Below are 20,072 nucleotides of genomic sequence, written 5' to 3'. Positions count from 1 at the left end.
TCAGCTCCGTTCCGAGGGAGGAGGAGGTCACCGGCTCGCGGTCCCGCCGCCCTGTAGATACCGACTGTGCCGCCGGGTCCCTGGAGAGAACACCGTGAGCCAGCCCCGCCCACACCGGTAGTCAGCCCAAGCCCCGCCCCTGGGTCTTAACGCGAGGACCCCCTCGGGGGCTGTCCGCGGCTGCGCCGGACTCATCCCACTTTGCTTCCAGTCCAGACAACCCCTCACTCGGGCCTGCGCTGCGGCGCGGCCCCCTGGCCTCGGAAATTCAGTCTCGGGCCGAGGTCCTGCCGTTGGACGAGGAGCAGTCGCGGCAGGCGGTGGGAAGGCTGCCCGGACTGAGGCGCTCGTGGGTCTCCACCATGGCGGCGACGGTGCGCGCTGCGGGAATTCTCCCTGTGCTGTGTGGCGCGTCGGCGGGTGAGAGCCAGGACGCTGGGAGCAGGGGCTCTGAGCGGGGCGGGAGTGGGGGTTCGCCCGGGGCCTGCAGACACCCGGGTGGAAAGAAGCGAGAAGCCGCGGCCCCGGCCTCCCGGCTCTTGTCCCGCTGGGACCTGCTGTGTGACCTTGCGCGCGTCCGTATCCTCTCTGGGTCGCAGGGCCCGTGTCTGTAAAGTGAGGGTGGACTGGATGCGGTCCAAAGTCTTTTCCAGTTCACCAGGCCGCTCGTGCATACTCGGTTAAAAGGGGCAGGGTAGTGGCAGGCAAGCATCGCCTTCCCCGCGGGCGTGATTCACAGGTTCATTTGGTGATGTTGATGTGGGGTTCGACGTGGATGGCGGCCAGCGAAGCTCGAAAGGGAAATAGGCTGTCCTCTAGCTTGAGTTGGATAGGATTAGTGTCAGTTATTTTAGATTCCGGGCTGATCAGTGCCCTTTATTAAAAAGAAGGCTGTTTGGAATGTCAGTAGTTTTGCTGTTATTGCCCTCCCCCACCCCTAGTTGGTTGTTTGCAGCCCGAAGGCAATCTGCTATCCTCCAGCCTGATGTTTATCTCTAGGAACCACTTCGTAATTAATTTGACCTCTGTTCTCACTATTTTATTGTAAACCCACAATCCAGCATTCGTAATTCCGAAATCCAAAGATTTGTAAAAATCTAAAAGTTCTTTTTTGTAACTCATTTTGTTGGGAAACTTGACCTGCAATCGTTTGTTGGAAAATCTGACCTGAACATTTTTAACTTTTGTTTATGTTGTGACCACCTCCTCCTTTTCCAAAGCCCCAATCAAATAGCGCCTAGCATGTGTAGCTTTCTTTCATGAGCTCTTATGTGTAGCAGGGACTGTCTTAAACTCTTTATGCTTTTTTCCTTGCTTCATCTTCACAATGCCTTTATGAGATAGATGCCTTTATTATTCCCATTTTACAGATGAGGGAATTAAGGCACACAGAGGTTGAGAAACTTGTTCAAGGTTAGACTGGGAGGATGTCCGGTTTTTGCACCCACATCACCTGGCTCCAGAGCCTCTTTCTTTCTTTCCTTCTTCTTCTTTTTTTTTTTTTTTCTTTTTCTAGTGTATAAAATTTTTTTGGTAGTGGCTTTATTGGGATGTAATTTACATACCACAGGATTCATCTTCTTAAAGTATACAGTTCAGTGGTTTTTAATGTATTCACAGAGCTGTGCAGCCATCACCACAATCAATTTTAGAACATTTTCATCACCCCAAAAAGAAACCCTGTACTCTTTTAGCTAGCATCCCCCCAGACCCCATTGCCCCCAGCCCTGGGCAACCACTAATCTCCTTTTTTCTCTATAGTTTGCATGTTCTGGATATTTCATATAAATGGAATCGAGTAATATGTGATCTTTTGTGACTGGCTTCTTTCACTTAGCATAATGTTTTCCAGATTTGTCCATGTTGTAGCACAAATCAGTACTTAATTCCTTTTTATGGCTGAATAATATTCTGTTGTGTGTATATACCACATTTTGTTTGTTGAGCATTTGGGTTGTTTGTACCTTTTGGCTATTATGCCTAATATGGCTGTAAATATTTGTGTGCAGTGTTTTTGTATGTACCATACTTTTGTTTATCTGTTGAGCATTTGGGTTGTTTGTACCTTTTGGCTATTATGCCTAATATGGCTGTAAATATTTGTGTGCAGTGTTTTTGTATGTACATATCTTTTCATTTCTCATGTGTATACACCTTGGAGTGGAATTGCTGGATCAAATGGTGACTCCATGTTTCACTTTTTGAGGAACTGCTAGACTGTTGTCTAAAGTAGCTGCACCTTTTTACATTCCCACCAGCATGAGGATTTTTATTTCTCCACATCCTTGTCAACACTTGTTATTTTCTGTCTTTTTGACTGTAGTCATCCTAGTGGGTGTGAAGTGGTATCAATTTGTGGTTTTGATTTGCATTTCCCTGATGGCTAATGAACGTCTTTTTTTGTGCTTATTGGCCATTTCTATATGTTCTTTGGAGAAATGTCTGTTCTAATCTATATCCATTTTTAAACTGGGCTGTCTTTTTATTAGTGAATTGTAAGAGTTCTTTCTATTTTCTAGGTACAAGTCCCTTGTCAGATAAATGATTTGTAAAATTTTCTCCCCCTCTGTTTGTTGTCTTTTCATTTTCTTGATAGTGTCCTTTGAAACACAAAAGTTTTAAATTTGGACAATGTCTTATTTACCTATTTTTGGTTTTTGTTGCTTATGCTTTTAGTGTCATATCTAAGAAACCATTGCAAAATCCAAGGTCATAATTATTTACCCTTATGTTTTATTCTAAAGGTTTTATAGTTTTTGCTCTTACCTTTAGGTCTTTGATCCATTTTGAGTTAAGTTTTATGTATGGTTTAAGTAGGGCTCCAACTTCATTCTTTTTGCATGTGGATGCTCAGTTGTCCCAGCATCATTCGTCGGAAAGATTATTCTTTCTCCACTGGTTTTTCTTGGCGCCCTTTTCAAAAATTAGTGTCCAGTGAATGCTGTTAGAGCCTGTTCTGAAGTACTGTACTGTATTAAGTGGTACACTGTACGGTTACAGCCTGGCGCTGCAGGGGCTCCTGATGAAAGAGGGGAGCAGAGTGCTGTGGGAATTGGGGAGCCTTCACCGAGAGGTGGTGTTTCAGGCAATCCGGGAGAACCTGTCAGAGACACACTAAAGGATTCAGGAGCTGAGTGTGTTCCAGACTGACTGCGAGTCTGGTGTGGCCAGAGGGGGATGGAGAGGAGAGTGGTGGAGATGAGGCTGACGTGGAAGGTTGGGGCCAAGTCGCAGCCCTGCAGATGCTGAGGAGTTTTGAATTTCTTCTGCAGATAGTAGGGAGCCAAAGAATGATATATCAGGGCTGTGCGGTGACTAGACTTGTAGTTTTAGAAAGGCCTGCCTGTAACCAAAGGGAAAAGGGGAGGGGGGTAAATTAGGAGTTTGAAATAAGCAAAAAAAAAAGAGAGAGAGAGAAGGGACTGCTTGACAGCAGATGGTGAATTAGAGGGAGAGAGACTGGAGGCAGACTGGAGACCTGTTAAGAGACTGTCAACAGGAGACTGTCCTTACCATGTGGCTGAGGGATGGAGCCTGAACAAAGAGGGGCAGTGAGACTGTAGGAGGGTGTGCAGCTGAGAGGTGGATTAATTTTTGAGGAGAATCTATAGGGCTTGGTAACAGGTCAGATGTGAGAGTAAAGGAGGCGATGTGATGTGATTTCATTTACTTGGGCAGGTGGTCATGGAGCCCAGAAATTACTCATTTACTTGTCTTGGTTCTTTTATTCTATAGATAATACTATTCTTTAGGTGTTAAAAAATGTTCCTTTTCATGTAGAAATGGATCTTAATTTTTTTTTTTTTTTAATTTATAGGTCATTTATGGTCCAGGCAACTTTACCTAAACAGCTTTCCAGCAGCTTCCATTTTGGCATTGAAGACTGTTCCCAGCAATGGTGAGATTTATTTATCTAACTACCGTTTCTTTTAAGAGCTAGTGTTAAGAATACTTTATGTAGTTTTTTTAAATGTAAAGGAATGAAGTACATTCTTTCTAATAGAAATGGATAAGGTCTAAAGGGTATTTTTCAAATTTTTAATGATTACAGCTGTTATAATTCAAGACTTTAAAAAATAATAGCCATGATTTATTGAGTAATGACTGTGTCAGGTTAATAGTATGTTATCTTGGTTAATCCTCACACCGGGTTTTATGAGGAGTTGTTATTCCCATTTTACAGATGCTGAAGTGAGTCTCTGAGAGGCTAAGTGACTTGCTTAAGGTCACACAGCCAGTAATGGCAGGACTGGGTCCTGAGCTGTCTCAGATACTATGATGTGTTCTGGAAACACAGTGTTTGTAGAAGGGGTGGGAAGAGTGCTGACTGGTGGAATGACCGCACAGTTCTCGGCTCCTCCACTTTCTGCCTGTGCAACCATGAACTAATGACACCCCTTGGACCCTCAGTTTCCTCTTCTATAAAATGAGGATGGTAGTTCCTACTTTAAAGATTGTTATTTTAAAACATTGTACTTCCAAAGAGTACTAAAAGGTTTATATCTTAAAACCACTTCCCTTTTCTAGGCCTTCTCATCTTCCAGTGACACTTTGACTTCCATCTGGTTATATTTCTAAACAGATAGTGTATATACTTGTTCTTTTCTCTGTGAACATCGTTATGCTAATTGAAGATTTAATTAGGCACCATCCCTGCTTTTTCTGAGCATAGTTGGAAGCACAATTTTGGTCGAATCTATAGGCAGTTATGTATATGTTCTTCACAGCTGAGCTAGGTAGTACAGTTGACCCTGTACGACCAGAACGGGTTTGAACTGCACGGGTCCACTTATATATGGATTTTTTTCAAGAAATAAGTACTACAGTACCATGCAATTCGAGGTTGGTGGAATCCAAGGATGTGGCATCGCAGATAGGGAAGGCCAACTATATGTTATACATGGATTTTTAACTGGCGGGGGGATCAGTGCCCATCACCCTCACGCTGTTTAAGGGTCAACTGTATTCTCTTATTACGTTTCCTTTCTCCTACAACATTTTCTTTTTCCTAGAGTTAGTAATTGCCTTGTTTTTAAAAAATTGCTTTGTATTCTTTGTACCTGTTGCAGTATTTTCCTAAAGGCTGCAACAGATTGGTCAGAAATAGCGATAATTTTTCTAAAATCCCTGAAACACATCACTAATTAACCAGTTTGATTTAATAGGAGAGATTTAAATTAGAAGGAAGAAATTCTTCATGGTGAAAACTGTTAAAACAGTGAAGTGAAACCTTCAAGGGCAGACTCTGTCTTTGAAGAAGTCCACCCAGGGGAGCTTCCTGGGCTTGGCCCTCTGTGGACTCCATGCTATTCCTGAGACGGAGACTTCATGGTCCGAAGTTAATAAGCATTCAAAGGATCAGAGCAAAATTGTTAATTGATCATTGGTGGATGATAATCTGTAATTGAACTTCAAATGTGATTTAGCATGAGCTGCTGCCACCTCCTGTTTTAAAAAGCACAATGCAATTTGAGCAAACTCAGTTGTAGCAACAGTACATTAAAAGAGATTATTTCTGAACTCTGAAGTTGATTTCTTTCTACTTTTGACAGTTGGACCTTTGTAGGCTAACTACATTATTATTTGTGAATAGTATTTTGGTCTTTTGAAAAAGATTAAAGAATTCTAAATTTGATGGTAGTGATTTTTACACTCTTAAAGTATATCAAGGATTGTAGTGCTAAACTACAAGAATAAATTCATGTGCACTTGATATTTTGTTGAAGATTGAGAAGGTTACAAGAAAAACTAAAATGTGTCCAACATAATGGGATTTAGAATGATTATTGAAGATCTGAATTTATTTAAAATGAAAAGCCAGTATTTTTTCTATTTACTTTTAATTGAGTAATTTACAAAGTAAGTTAATAGGTCCAAAGATCTGGATTTATTTAAAATGAAAAGCCAGTATTTTTTCTATTTACTTTTTTTTTTTTTTTTGTGGTATGCGGGCTTTCCTCTGTTGTGGCCTCTTAATTTACAAAGTAAGTTAATAGGTCCAGAGAGACCTCAATATGTCATCTGAGCCAGCCTCCAGCAGTTTTATTTTTTAAAGAAAGACCTCAAAATATGATTCTTAAAAGTTCAGGATTTTAGTGACTTATTTTTATTAGTAACAGTTAATTTTTTGGTGCTGGCAGTGTTTCTCCGTAGGTGTGGAGCATCTAACAAAGTTTTATTCCATCTACCTGCAGGCTCTTTGTCATCTCCAGGAACCAGAGACAACCGTTGAGTAATTTACAAAGTAAGTTAATAGGTCCAGAGAGACCTCAATATGTCATCTGAGCCAGCCTCCAGAAGTTTTATTTTTTAAAGAAAGACTGTCCTCAAAATATGATTCTTAAAAGTTCAGGATTTTAGTGACTTATTTTTATTAGTAACAGTTAATTTTTTGGTGCTGGCAGTGTTTCTCCGTAGGTGTGGAGCATCTAACAAAGTTTTATTCCATCTACCTGCAGGCTCTTTGTCATCTCCAGGAACCAGAGACAACCGTCATTTTATCAGCTTGACCCGTGCGCTACAGACACAGTGCCTTATTTCTTCTCCCAGTAACTTGATGGGCCAACAGTATAGATTCTATAGTTTCTTCACTAAATGTACGTAGACTGGCCACAAACTTCCCATTTCATGAAACAGGAAAATAAAAGGTGCTTTTGTATCTTAATTTTTCTTCTTTTTCTTTTTCCTCCTTAAATGAATTAACACTTCAGAGATTAATATATGATGTACAGGCATACCTCATTTTATTGCATTTCACTTTATTGTGCTTTGGGGATATTGCGTTTTTTATATATTTGAGGTTTGTGGCAGCCCGGTGTTGAACAAATCTATCTGCACCATTTTTTCCAACAGCATTTGTGTGTTGTCTCTGTGTCATATTTTGGTAATTCTTGCAATATCTCAAACTTTTTAGTTATTATTATATTTGATATGGTGATATGTGATCAGTGGTCTTTGATGTTGCTACTATGACTGGCTGAAGATTAGCATTTTTTAGCAGTAGAGTATTTTTTATTTTTTTATTTTTGAATATTTTTTAAATTAAAGTATATATATTGTTGTTTTAGACATAACGCTATTGCATGCTTAAGACTGCAGTGTAGTATAAACATAACTTCTGTATGCACTGGGAACAGGGAAAATTTGTGTGACTCACTTTATCGTGATATTTGCTTCGTCGCAGTGGTCTGGAACCAAACCCACAATATCTCCGAGGTACGCCTGTGCTATTAAAAATGTTCCTCCGTGTACCTCCTAGAATTATCTCACATGCTACCAGTTGTATTGTACTATACACACTTTTGGGAGTACTAGTTTACTTTAATCCCCTCATTTGGGGCACCTGAGGTCTAAAGGACCTGTGGAATCCCTGGAATTCCAGGATGGAATCGTGGCCCAAATCCCTGCTGATTTAGATTCAAACCAAGAATATACTCATAATCTGTTTTCAGTTGCACTTTAGTTGAGGAGATAGGACTAATCAGGAAAAGTTCATTTTAAGTAGATGTTGTTTTACTAAGATTACTCTTATCTGAGATAGTATTTGAGAGTCCAGTCTGAACTGAAATTAGCTTGTAATAAATGGAGATTGAATCCACAATTCAGCATTAGGCAAATTAAAAGAAATTAGGATTATAAAGCCAATTCATTTTAGACTATTTGGTGAATACAGAATCAAAAAGCAAAAAATCACTTGTAATCCTACTACCCTGAAATCCTGGATTTGCTGCTTTTTTCATGCAGCAGTATGCTATACATTTTCCCATGACAGTACATGGGCTTCTCCAGTGCAGTGTCATAACTGTAGAATATTTCATTGTGTGTGTACAGATCACTTTAATTTAGATTAAATTAAATAATGACCTACCAGGTCGTTCGTGTAGCTATGCAGAAAAGAGGACCAGATGATGGGGAATTGCAAGTAACACAGTCTTCCTTGTATCAGAGGATTTTGGTGTAAAGAGAAAAGAGAGGTGGGTAGAGTTAGAGCCATGAGGCTCTTCCTTGGTGCCCCCAGCCCCAGTGTTTTCTAAGAGCTGACTTTGTGCTTTGATGGTGGTGGTTGGGGGGTGTCGGGCGGGTGTATATCAGACTTACAGCCCCAGTGTTTTCCAAGAGCTGACTTTGTGCTTTGATGGTGGTGGTTGAGGGGTGTCGGGTGGGTGTATATCAGACTTACAGGTCTTTTTAAAAATAGTCTTTTCCCTGCCCTGAAAGGCCTTTTCTCTAACTCTTCTTGTTCTAGAGGTGCCCCTTGCCCTCTGAGACCCCTCACACCTGCCTCTGACTCTCCATTAGCCTCCCCTCTTCCTCAGTCATAGGACTCTGTACCCTTATGAGTTTATTGCTCCCAAGTCAGGGCGGGGTGGGGGTGAACTCAGTTGAAACCAGCATGGGGCTAGTTTTTGCTGTTTTAATAGGAAATAGTCTTTGACTTTCTAAATCTCTTCCAAGAAATAAAAAAAAACATAATTTTTTCAAAACTCATTAAGATTTCCTAAAAATATTTAACATTCTATTTGTAAATCTATCCCTCTGCCATAGAGGTCCACCATTAAATGGTGGAGTCTTTTAAATCTTTGTCTTAATATCATTTCTTTTAAAATCGAATCCCTTTTAGTCTTTTTTTTTTTTTTTTTAAATTTTATTATTATTATTATTATTTTGTGTGTGTGGTACGCGGGCCTCTCACTGTTGTGGCCTCTCCCGTTGCGGAGCACAGGCTCCGGACGCGCAGGCTCAGCGGCCATGGCTCACGGGCCCAGCCGCTCCGCGGCATGTGGGACCCTCCCGGACCGGGGCACGAACCCGTGTCCCCTGCATCGGCAGGTGGACTCTCAACCACTGCGCCACCAGGGAAGCCCCCTTTTAGTCTTAATGAGTGATTTGCTTATTCTGATTCTAAGAGAAACTGTAATTGATTGACCTCCTTATGCCTCCATTAAAAGTGCTCTCACTGTGAACTTTCAAGTTTTTGATGGCATTTATAGATACCATCATTTTTAAGCAATTAGGAAAGAAAATCAGGCTTTAGTGAGAGTTTAGTTTGAGGTTGGTAATTTTATTTCAAACCTGTGGTTCTTTTAAAAGAATCAGTGTCAGTCTAAAGTTTGAAGTTAACCCTTTGCTTTGATCAGGGATACACAAAGCAGCATGTGATGTGGAAGCTTACTTAACTTTTGTGAGCTTCAGTTATGCAGATCATCTGTAATAATACGTTTGTATTTTTAAAAACAGGGTACTGTATAGCTATAAAGCATTAAAAAATATTATAAATCCAAAGCATTTTTCCCTTTTCATGTTATCTACCCAAAGGATCAAGGTATAAGGCCTTTCAGGAAGCTAGCAGGTAGAACTTTCATTTTTATTTTTATTATTTTTACTGCAGTATAGTTGCTTTACAATGTTGTGTTTCTGCTGTACAGCAAAATGAATCAGCTATATGTATAATATATATCCCCTCTTTTTGGGATTTCCTTCCTATATAGGTCCCCACAGAGCATTGAGTAGAGTTCCCTGAGCTATACAGTAGGTTCTCATTAGTTATCTGTTTTAGGCATAGTCTCAATAGTGTATATATAGTGTATATATGTCAATCCCAGTCTCCCAATTCATCCCACCCACCCCCCCCTTTCCCCCCTTGGTATGGTAGAACTTTTAAAGCCTAAGGGCTCAGAAGAGGAGAATGAAGATACTCATTCGAATTCTAGAATATGTTTAATATTTCAGGCACGTAGATATATGTATCTTAGATTTTTGACTAGTACAACATTTGTATGGCTCTGATTCTTTATTAAATTGGTAATGGAACAATCTGTGGTCATAAAATCAATTGGTGATACTGTGAAAGGTAGAAGTCCTTGTGAAGACAATTTAAATCTAATAAACGACATAGCTATACCAACAAATTCAGAAGTGGTCAAAAGTAAAGAATATGAATATTCCACAAGTACAAAGGGGAAAATACTGCTTGCAATGTATGATAGAAAAAGATCTGGGGACCCTAGAAATTCACAAATGTAAATAAATCAGCAGTGTCAGGGTCTATATATAAAGAAAAAGGCAACAACGATGATTTAAGAAATACACACATACACATGCAGGTATTAACTATCAGACCTCTACATACTCATTCTTTCGCAAGTATTAGTTAGGCTATAATTAGAGTTGAAGGTGAATTTGGGCATCTCATTTTGAAGGATATACAGAGATGTTTAGGGCATTTACAGAATAGAGCAAACAATCCAAATTATTAAGATTTTTGGGTTCAAATTGCAATGTTGGTACTTTGGGCTAAGAGATCTGTATTTTGGAAGTCTAGTTACTGATTATCTCAATAGTTATAATGGAGGCAAGAGGGCAGGGAAGAGACTGGTCACACAGTTGTTAAAATGTCTGGGAAACAAATCTACTGGAAAGTAACAGGGATTGAAATATGGTTGTCTTTTGCGGGGAAAGGCCATATTCTGTAAAAGGAGTAGAATCGCTTCCTCTTGGGCTTTCCAAATGTAAGCACGTGATGTGTGCAAAGAATGTTTTAATTTTGCTTTCATTGCCGTAATGATATGTGACCCGACTTCTTCCAGCCTTTTGTATTCAACAGCAATAAATCAGTAGACCGTAGACCACTGCTTGAAGAAATTTTTTAAAACCTATTTCTTTACAGTGACAGCAGATGAGCTGTGGAAAGGTGCCTTAGCAGAGACTGGTGCCGGAACAAGAAAAGGAAGAGGCAAAAGAACTAAGAAAAAGAAAAGAAAGGATTTGAACAGGGGTCAGAACATCGGTGAAGGTAAACTTATTTATAAAAACAGCTAATGTGCTTTTTAAGATTTTTCTCCAAAATTTTATAGATATTTTACAAACTAGAAGCATAAAACGTTTCTCATGAAGGGTATTAGGTTCTGTGATTTTAGGGTCCAGCCAAATGGCTTATTGCCCCATGATTCAGGGAAAGGAAAATCCCATAGAAAGGGATTCATTCATTTAGTTATTCATTCAACAAGCCTTAAGTGCCCTTGTGTGGCATCTGTTGCAAAAGTCCCTATCCTCAAAGAACTTATGATTCAGAGGTAGAAGGTGGAATAACTGGAGAACTGGCTTAACTTTCTCTCTGAAGGGCCAGGTAGTAAATACTTTTTTAGCCTTATGAGCCACGTGGTCTCTGTTCCAACTATTCAACTCTGCTGTTGTAGCACAAGAACAGTCATAGACAGTACATAACCGAATGGGCATACCTGTGTTCCAATAAAACTTTATTTACAAAAATAAGTGGTGGGCTAGGGCTTCCCTGGTGGGGCAGTGGTTAAGAATCCGCCTGCCAGTGCAGGGAACACGGGTTTGAGCCCTGGTCCGGGAAGATCCCACATGCTGCAGAGCAGCTAAGCCCGTGTGCCACAACTACTGAGCCTGCGCTCTAGAGCCCACGAGCCATAACTGCTGAAGCTTGCGCACCTAGAGCCCATGCTCCGCAACAAGAGAAGCCACCGGAATAAGAAGCCCAAGCACCGCAACAAAGAGTAGCCCCTGCTCGCCACATCTAGAGGAAACCCACGTGCAGCAACAAAGACCCAACGCAGCCAAAAATAAATACATAAATAAATTTATTTTTAAAAAAAGTGATGGGGTAGATTTGGATTGTGGGCCTTATTACTTTGCCAACTTCTGGAACACATGATTGTTTATACTTGTGTTTTTTAAAGAATAAAAATAGTATACTTGAATCAACATTCTTTACTGTGGTTGCTGACAAATTATCTTTGATAGTAATAGCCTTTTGGATGTAAAGAAAACAACTTTCACTGCACTTGTGGCTGTTGCATGTCTACTTGGATGTTTTTCTCCATGACTTACCTTATAGCTTTTTAATTTATTTATCTTTTTTACATTTTAAACAATCATATATGTATACTTTCTCAATTAAAAAAATTCTCAATAAAAAAAAAATAGAGAAACCTAAAGTCCCCCTTGATGCCTTTTTTATCTCCCCCAATCCCAGTTGCCTCCCCTAAGGAAACCACTGATTTCATTTTGATGTGTTTCCTTCCGACATTTTCTAATGCTTTTATATATATAAATACCCTAAAAGGAGTATATATTTTCTTTTAAAAATAATTAGATTATGTCATATGGTACATATTGTCTTATAATTTGCTTTTTTTCACAAAATAATATGTCTTGGAAATTGTTCTATATCAGAACCTATAGTGCTACCTTATTCTTTGAATTTAATACAGAGTATTTCATAGGTTGGATATGCCGTAGTTCATTTTACTGTTCCAATATTGCTGGACATTTAGATTGTTCCTGTTTTTTTGCCTTTACAAATAACACTTCAGTGGACATCCTTGTCCAAGCTCACATATGCCTCATACCTGCATGGGGTGTTTTTCTAGGCAATACCAGTAAGTGGAATTACTAGCTGTTACGGTAGGTATGTTTAAAATTTTAATGAACAGTGCCAAGTGGCCTGTAGAGTGATTATGTTAGCTTAAGCTCCCACCAGTGGTATCATTATCTGTATACACATTGCCTGGCATTTTAATACTCAAGAAATGAATGCTTTTTTTTTTTTTTTTTTTTTGTGGTATGCGGGCCTCCCTCTGTTGTGGCCTCTCCCGTTGCGGAGCACAGGCTCCGGACGCGCAGGCCCAGCGGCCACAGCCCACGGGCCCAGCCGCTCCGCGGCACGTGGGATCCTCCCAGACCGGGGCGCGAACCCGGTTCCCCTGCATCGGCAGGCGGACGCGCAACCACTGCGCCACCAGGGAAGCCCCAAGAAATGAATGCTTTTAAAAAATTATTATTTATGTATGTTTTTAAACCTTCAGGGCGTTGTGGCTTCCTATGGCCTGGTCTGAATGTCCCTCTTATGAGAAATGGAGCTGTGCAGACCATTGCCCAAAGAAGCAAGGAAGAGCAGGAGAAGGTAGAGGCGGATATGGTCCGGCAGAGAGAAGAGTGGGACTGGAAGAGGAAGATGAAGGTTAAACGGGAGCGAGGATGGAGCGGAAACACATGGGGAGGCGTCAGTCTTGGCCCCCCTGACCCTGGTCCCAGTGGAGGTAGCAGAGTCCTGGTTTTGCTTACATTGTGACAGAGAGAGCACTCCTGTTTCTGGAATTCTTTGATATGATTTTATTTACTCGTCTGTTTAGATTGACTTCTTCCTAAAAAGGATTTGAGCATCATTGAAATAATTTCACATTACTACCCAAATGTATTTTATGGAGCACTAGAGGCCTATAAGCCAGGAAGTATTCCACAAATGGGGGGCAAAGCACTGGGTTCTGGTGTCTTTATTGTGTGGCTTCTCAGAGCATTTGAACATGGTGGTGTGCGTTATGGCTGTATATAAGTCATCTATGGGAAGCAGTTTCCCAAATGCTATTGGTCCTGGGGTATGGAGCAGCATGGCTTGGGAGTGCTATTTTGATAACAGAAGAAACCAAGTAGTTGTCATTAAGCCTCATAAAAGTACACATGAAATAAAAGTTGATAGTATATATCAGACTACGTTAGAAAACAAAGTCATCTCCCCACTGCTTCCTGAGTACGTAAAGAAGTAAAAATCATCTGAAATATTCCTTCTTGTCAATGAATAGGAGATGAAGAAATAGACAAGGGCTCGGCTGCTTTCTTTAGTTTGGCTCAAAGAGGAGACGAGAGGTTGAGGTGGAGAGACTCAGGCCAGCATGCTTAGGACTGAGCAGAATGCTTCTACTGGGAGAATGAAGATACGGGAGGGAGAGAAAAAACCCCATAAACTTAAGTCCCTAGTGAGGGCCCAGATTTAGAGTGTAGATAAATGGATGAACTTGTGATGGAAGAAAGGGCAGGGGACAGCGTCAGGTAAGCTGTGTTGTTGGTAGTGGAAGGAGGGGGTGGGACCTGTGTGACTGCTGTCTCTCTGGAGCCTTCAGTTAGTCTGTGAGGAGGAGATGGGCATGGATGAGCATGGCCACCAGAATATTTTGATGAAAAGGTAGGGTATCTGGGACGGGCTTCAAAATTATCCAGTGGAGTGGGACTTGGACAGAGTTTAGAGGAAAGAAGATTGGCTGTGGGTAGATAATCGTTGAAGCTAGCTAATGGTACATAAGCTCACGTTTTGCTGGTTTTGGGGTTTTTTTTTTTGCCTATGAATGTAAATTTTCTATAGCAAAAAGTCAATAAAAATAAAAGAACACAGAGAGTGTTTGAAATGGCTGCTGTGGTGAGAGGAGAGAGACCTAACTAAAAGGATGTAAAAGGCCAGCAGGCAGCAGGGAGGACTTGACTGAGTTGGAGACCATGAGTTTTTAGTGGCCCAAGTGTGTCCCATGCGTTGACTTCTCTACAGCAGCACCTGGCAGGTCAGGTGTGCCCAGACAGCTGCATTGATTCCATCCTGGATAGTGTGGTGGAGAGGGGAAGAGGTGAGGGAGTTGAGGATATTCACAGGACCTGGTGGAAGTGTTGGACTGTGGTGTCTTGGCTGAGTGGGAGAGACTGGAAGACCAGAGGGGTGATGGGGGAGGGGAACAGTGGTCAAGAGTCTGGAGGTGCTGGGGAGCCCCAAGGACCATCACCTTTGAGTCACTGAGTGAGAGCTGGAGAGATGGGAGGATGCAGTCAGGAAGATAGTGGTCGAGTTTATGAATTTAGTGGTAGAACAGTTTCTGGTGATGATGGAGGACCAGGGTGTTGCTTTGATAGTGGCACCAAAATATCTGAGATTCTTTCTTAGTTAAAAGTCAGTGATGGTGCCTATATTAAAAAATACTTTCATACACTCATTACATAGACACATTTATCTGTATACCTGTTTCTTTTCTCCCTACAGAAACATATGATGATTTCGATACCAGGATACTTGAGGTGGGCATGCTGCATTAAATACCCAGTTAAGCCTTCGGAGAAGTTGGGATGGATGGAGTGGGGTGGGTGGAGAGGGTAGGAGGAACAGGGAGGAAAAGCCTTTGATGCATGACTTTTTCTGAGCTACAGAGCTGCTTTGGGTAAGGAAATAATGAAACTTTAATTTCAGTTACTTGATCATATTGGCTTTTCTGACTGCTGCCCTTTGCGGGGGGCACCCATTAAGGTCTCAAGACAAACCAACTTCAGTGGTATTGTTGATAACAGAATTTGGAGATTGCATTTAAATTTCCTCCTTCTTAAAGCAAAGGTTGCAGTAGCAATTTCTCCTTGAATTCGGTGTATCTGACACTCAGTTCAGCGGGCAGAGATTGAGGGGAGCCATGGGGAAGGGTAGAAAGCTTGGAGTTACTGTGTATGTCCAGCTCTCGGTGGGAAAATGATCTGCTGGGCTGCTTGTAGGCCCTTGAAACTGAAGCCTGTATCAGGTAAATTGCAATCACTCTTTCCAGGGTGTTTCCTAAAATAGTCCACTTCCCTTTGAGCTAGTGCTGCATACTTAGTGTTAAATGCCATGTGGAATAATCATGTATTGAGTTTGTGATGGAATGTGTATATTGTTTCTTCAATATCAGTTGCATTACAGAGTTTAAGATATATTTACAAGTATTTTAAGTCTTTGGGTCCTAGTTCACACCCTTTTGAAATTAATTCCTTTGAAGAACTCTTGTATATGTGGGTGATTTCCTGTAAGATTTTCCACAGGAGTGGGCTTGAGCTCCCTTTTCTTACCTTATGGGAAAGGGGCTGCCATGTAAGCAGTTTAGTTAACAGTTTCATAGTTCCTGGTAAATTTATAAATATGCCAAAAAATGCAGATTTTCTTGTAGTTCATAATAAGCAGGTATTTCCAAATTTTCTATTTTCAGTTGAGCCTAACCCACAGAGATCCAGTCCTGTGCTAATTATTTCTATACACCGCATTTTATCATTTCTAAGATGCACATTTTTTCATATTTTAACATCTCTGATATTGGGATGTGATTGCTTGACTGACTGATTGATTTTTGGCTGCTCCACGCAGCTTGTTATATCTTAGTTCCCCGACCAGGGATGGAACCCAGGCCCCAGCAGTGAGAGCGCCAGGTCCTAACCACTGCACCTCCAGGGAATTCGAAGGATGTGTTTTTATAATCAGTTAGTTGTAAACTATGTCAGAGTTTAATCGGCAACTTTGTATCTTGCTTGTGGTGCGTTCATTAACATAGGGTGTATTGCGTTTTACAGTTTCAAATCCTTTAAAAGTTGTCTCAGTCAAACTTTCTAAGAAGCCTGTGAAATAAGAAGAGAAAGCCTTACTTCCATTTTACTCCTGAAGAAACAGTCCAGATGGAGGTTTCCCCTTGGAGAAAGTGTGCTGCCGGTGCTCGTGGGATTGAGGGATGATGTGTGTATTCACCACGTGTGCCTGTGTGTGTGTGAGGAGGTCACTCCAGTTCCCTACTTCAGAATTTTCTTAAGGTGTAATATTTATGAAACATTTTCTTTTAGGTGAGGAATGTTTTCAATATGACAGCGAAAGAGGGAAGAAAGAGATCAGTCCGTGTCCTGGTCGCTGTGGGGAATGGCAGAGGAGCTGCAGGTGAATGGGGGTGTGATCATATACGAAGAGCTGGTGCTGGAGGGACAGCTGTGGCCTGGGCTCAGCCGTGGAGTCAGTGGGTTCAGGCTTTTTTGACTAATTAAATGTTTCAGCGGCTTGGGCTCACAAACCTTGTGGTAAACCCATATAATCCCTTAGAGGCAAAAGAAGGATCTTCCTACATCTGCCTTTTTCCATGAAGACAATGAATATTTTAAAAGGCTTAAGACACTATTGTTTATGTGTAATAGTGAAAAACAGGGTTGGGGGGGACACTAAATGTTCCACAATAGGGACACAGTTACAAGAAGAGTATAGCTATACATTGTAATAGTCTATAGCCATTAAAGAATTATGGAAAATTACTTACAAAATAATGGTAAGTCAAACGAACAGACAAAAACCCACTTCATATAGAACTGTGTAATAGAATCCCAATTTTTTAAAAGTATGTTTATATGCAAAGAAAAGACTAAGGATTGGAAGGATATACACTGAAAAGATTAAAAATGTTTAATTAGTATGTTTGCCAGTCATTTAAATTTCTTCTTGATACTTTTCTCTAAAGTTTCCATAGTGAACATCTGTTTTTGAAATGTATACATGAATACATTTCAAAAGGGAAAGAAAAGTGGAAAGAAAAATGGAAAACTGCCTATTTAAATCCATACTGACACTTTCAAAAAAATACCTATAGGTAGTATGTTGCCAAAGGAAACCACTCTTAACAGTTACTTTTATATCTTTTCAGAAATTCTTTGTTCGAATATCACCATATATCTTTAAAAAAAAATTTATACAAAGGGTCATATTATATCCATAATTTTATAGCTTGTTTTTCTTGCTTAGTATTATACCCCGAGATTTATATATTAGCATAAATGGATTCCCCCTCATTTTTTTGTATTGATTGAATCGTGTTCCATTGTATGGATAGCGTAATTTTTGTAACCTTTTCCCTATTGCTGAATATTTATGTTGTTTACACTTTTTTCTTTTTTCTTTTTTTTTTTTTTACTACTTATAAAAACAGTGAGCTTCTTGTACATGTCATATGTTGTACTTTTGCAAGCATATCGATAGGGGAAATTTCTTGCAGTGAAATTGCTGCCTCTAAGTTACATACATTTGAAATGTTGATGAGTATTGCCAGATTGCCCTCCCCTAAAGGCTGCATCTGTTTATGTTTATCTGCACCATCACACCCTTGCCAGTCCTGGATAGAGTCAGACTTTACTGATTGTAAGTAAGTGACGATATGAAACATAACTCTTAGTTTTGATCTGTATTTCTTCAGTTATGAGAGTTAGGACACCATTTTACATGTCTGTTGGCCATTATAATTTCCTTTTTGAGATCTGTTAGTTCATGTGTTTCACCCACTTTCTGTTGGGTGCTTATTCTCCTCATTGATTTTCCTCTTTGTATGTTGAGGACATTAGCCCTTTATCTATCATATATTTTGACTTAGTTTTAAATTTTTTCCACACGAAAGTTTTTAAATCACAGAAGCTTTATATAGCAAGTAAGTTCACCTATATATTCCTCAAGGACTTATATGGTTTAATTTGTTTTTTTAAACTAGTAATTGTAATCCACAGCTTCTTTTGCCCCAGCTTCTCAGATGTCTTGCATATCTCATGGAGCAGTATTGTCTTATGTTACTTTTCTGTGTATAATTGAAAAACAAAATACATTCTTCAAAATAAATAATGGTGATAGCATATAATGCACACATTTTCTTAACTTGTGGTAAACCTCATTTCACAGGATTAAGCATTTACAAACTCAGGAATCATTGATTTTTATTTCCGGGTTAACTGAAATCTGACTTGCGTTTGGAAGTTCCAGTGAAATCGTGGTTTTACTCTATAGCAGTGTATGTTTTTTTCCCAACTGTTCTGGTTATTTTAATCTATTTTCAGAATTCGTGAAAACCATTTACCTTGTTAATTTAGCATGGTTAGGGTTTTTTGGGGTTTTTCGTTTTTTTATTCAGTGTAGTTTTATCTAGAAATTTACAAAAGGTAATGTTATGCATCTAACCTTGAATTTCATAGGTACGTTCAAATGTAATGTTTCCAAAATGCCCCAAAACAAAGAAGCAAATCTCTGTAGCCTCATGCTTTGTCATTTGTTTTGGATAGCGGGTTTTCTGTGGGCAAAAGAAAGATGAACTACTGTGAAATGTAGGAACTGAAACTTGAAATGTGGTAAAAGACATTATGTGCCAAATTTATGCCCCTTTTCATATTTTTGCTTTTTCTTTTAAAGGTTTTGCCATTGGGAAAGCCACTGAACGGGCAGATGCTTTCAGAAAAGTATGTACATTTTCCCTTTGTTAACAGTAAAAGACCAATAAGCTATGTGCTAGACATTGTGGGAACCCCCCAAAAATACTTACTGTCAAAGGTTACTTACTTACTGTCAAATACTTACTGGCAAAGGTTGCTTATCTCAGGAAAAGCAATTTCAGAAGTGCCTGTATTCTTGCATCATTTCTATCAGACTTGTAATTGCTTACCAAAATTACGAGACAACAGGGAACGTTTGAACACTGTCAAAGATGGAAGGAATTGTTTGGGGTTTTTTTTCTGGTGTGATAGTGATGTTATACTTATGGGGTTTTTTTTTAATTAAATCCTTAGCTTTTAGAAGTATATACTGAAATTTTTGTGTAAATTTGAAATTTTCCATAATAAAATATTTTATAAAAGGTATTTTTTGAAATCCCTGAAGAAATGTAAATTCTAACAATAGATTTAAGAAAAATATTTTCCTTCTTTCTTTCAGGCAAAGAACAAGGCAGTTCACTATTTGCATTATATAGAACGATATGAAGACCATACAAGTGAGTTTTAATCTTTTCTTTTAAAATTTGCAGGATTATACTTGTTTCATTTATGTGTGGCAATATATCTCTGTGGGTGTTTCTGTGTTTCCCTGCTTGTTATTGCATTCTTACGTATAAATATATAAAATGTAGAAACAGACTTTCCTGAGAAGGTTAGTAATGAGTGAAATCGGAGTTTGTTACTCATCCTTGGCCAATGTGTGGTGGCTGCTTAGGGTAATATTGGTTGCTTTGTGATATTTGCAAGGGCATTAAAGCTATACCCCTAACCCTTCTTATGTTTATGTTTTTACCCTCCAGTATACCATGATATATCTTTAACATTTAAAAGGACGCATATCAGGATGAAGAAACAACCCAGAGGTAACTAAAAAAATTCATAATTTGTTGAAGATAAAGCAGAGAAACTGTACCAATTTCATCCTGCCCTCTATTTTTGCTCACCTTTTACCTGAACTCATTTTGAAAACACCAAAATGTAAAGGCCTAAGTTAGATTTAAGAAGATTGAGGCTTTTGGGGAAATAAAAAGCAGTCATCCTACCCAGGCTCTCATGATTACAAACACTTCAGGGGTGATTGTAGGTGGGAAGAGCACTTAATGAATAAGAAACAGTAACTTAGTGAGTGAATAGTTGGGTTTGTAGTGGGAACATTGGTTACTCCTAGACAATTCATTGATGCTACTAGATGGTTCTTTTTTTTTTTTTTTTTTTTT

At 39.6% G+C, this 20,072-nt stretch overlaps 1 protein-coding gene across 1 annotated transcript in view; it reads left to right on the top strand.

Annotated features, from left to right (window-relative positions):
- Positions 1 to 212: 212 nt before the first annotated feature.
- Positions 213 to 20,072, top strand: part of MRPS5 (mitochondrial ribosomal protein S5) — a 35,506-nt gene continuing 15,646 nt past the window's right edge. Inside the window, exons 1-10 of the mRNA XM_007118463.4 lie at positions 213 to 420; positions 3,818 to 3,898; positions 6,459 to 6,596; positions 10,667 to 10,792; positions 12,831 to 13,064; positions 14,825 to 14,859; positions 16,411 to 16,501; positions 18,776 to 18,822; positions 19,295 to 19,352; positions 19,656 to 19,718. Of these exons, the coding sequence (XP_007118525.1) occupies positions 363 to 420; positions 3,818 to 3,898; positions 6,459 to 6,596; positions 10,667 to 10,792; positions 12,831 to 13,064; positions 14,825 to 14,859; positions 16,411 to 16,501; positions 18,776 to 18,822; positions 19,295 to 19,352; positions 19,656 to 19,718 (931 nt within the window). The 5' untranslated portion in view covers positions 213 to 362. The remainder of the gene's footprint in view (positions 421 to 3,817; positions 3,899 to 6,458; positions 6,597 to 10,666; positions 10,793 to 12,830; positions 13,065 to 14,824; positions 14,860 to 16,410; positions 16,502 to 18,775; positions 18,823 to 19,294; positions 19,353 to 19,655; positions 19,719 to 20,072) is intronic.

Source organism: Physeter macrocephalus, chromosome 12 (assembly GCF_002837175.3).
Source record: "Physeter macrocephalus isolate SW-GA chromosome 12, ASM283717v5, whole genome shotgun sequence".
Taxonomy (NCBI): Eukaryota; Metazoa; Chordata; class Mammalia; order Artiodactyla; family Physeteridae; genus Physeter; species Physeter macrocephalus.
Note: the sequence above shows the minus strand (reverse complement) of the source record. Positions and strands in the feature narration are given on the sequence as shown.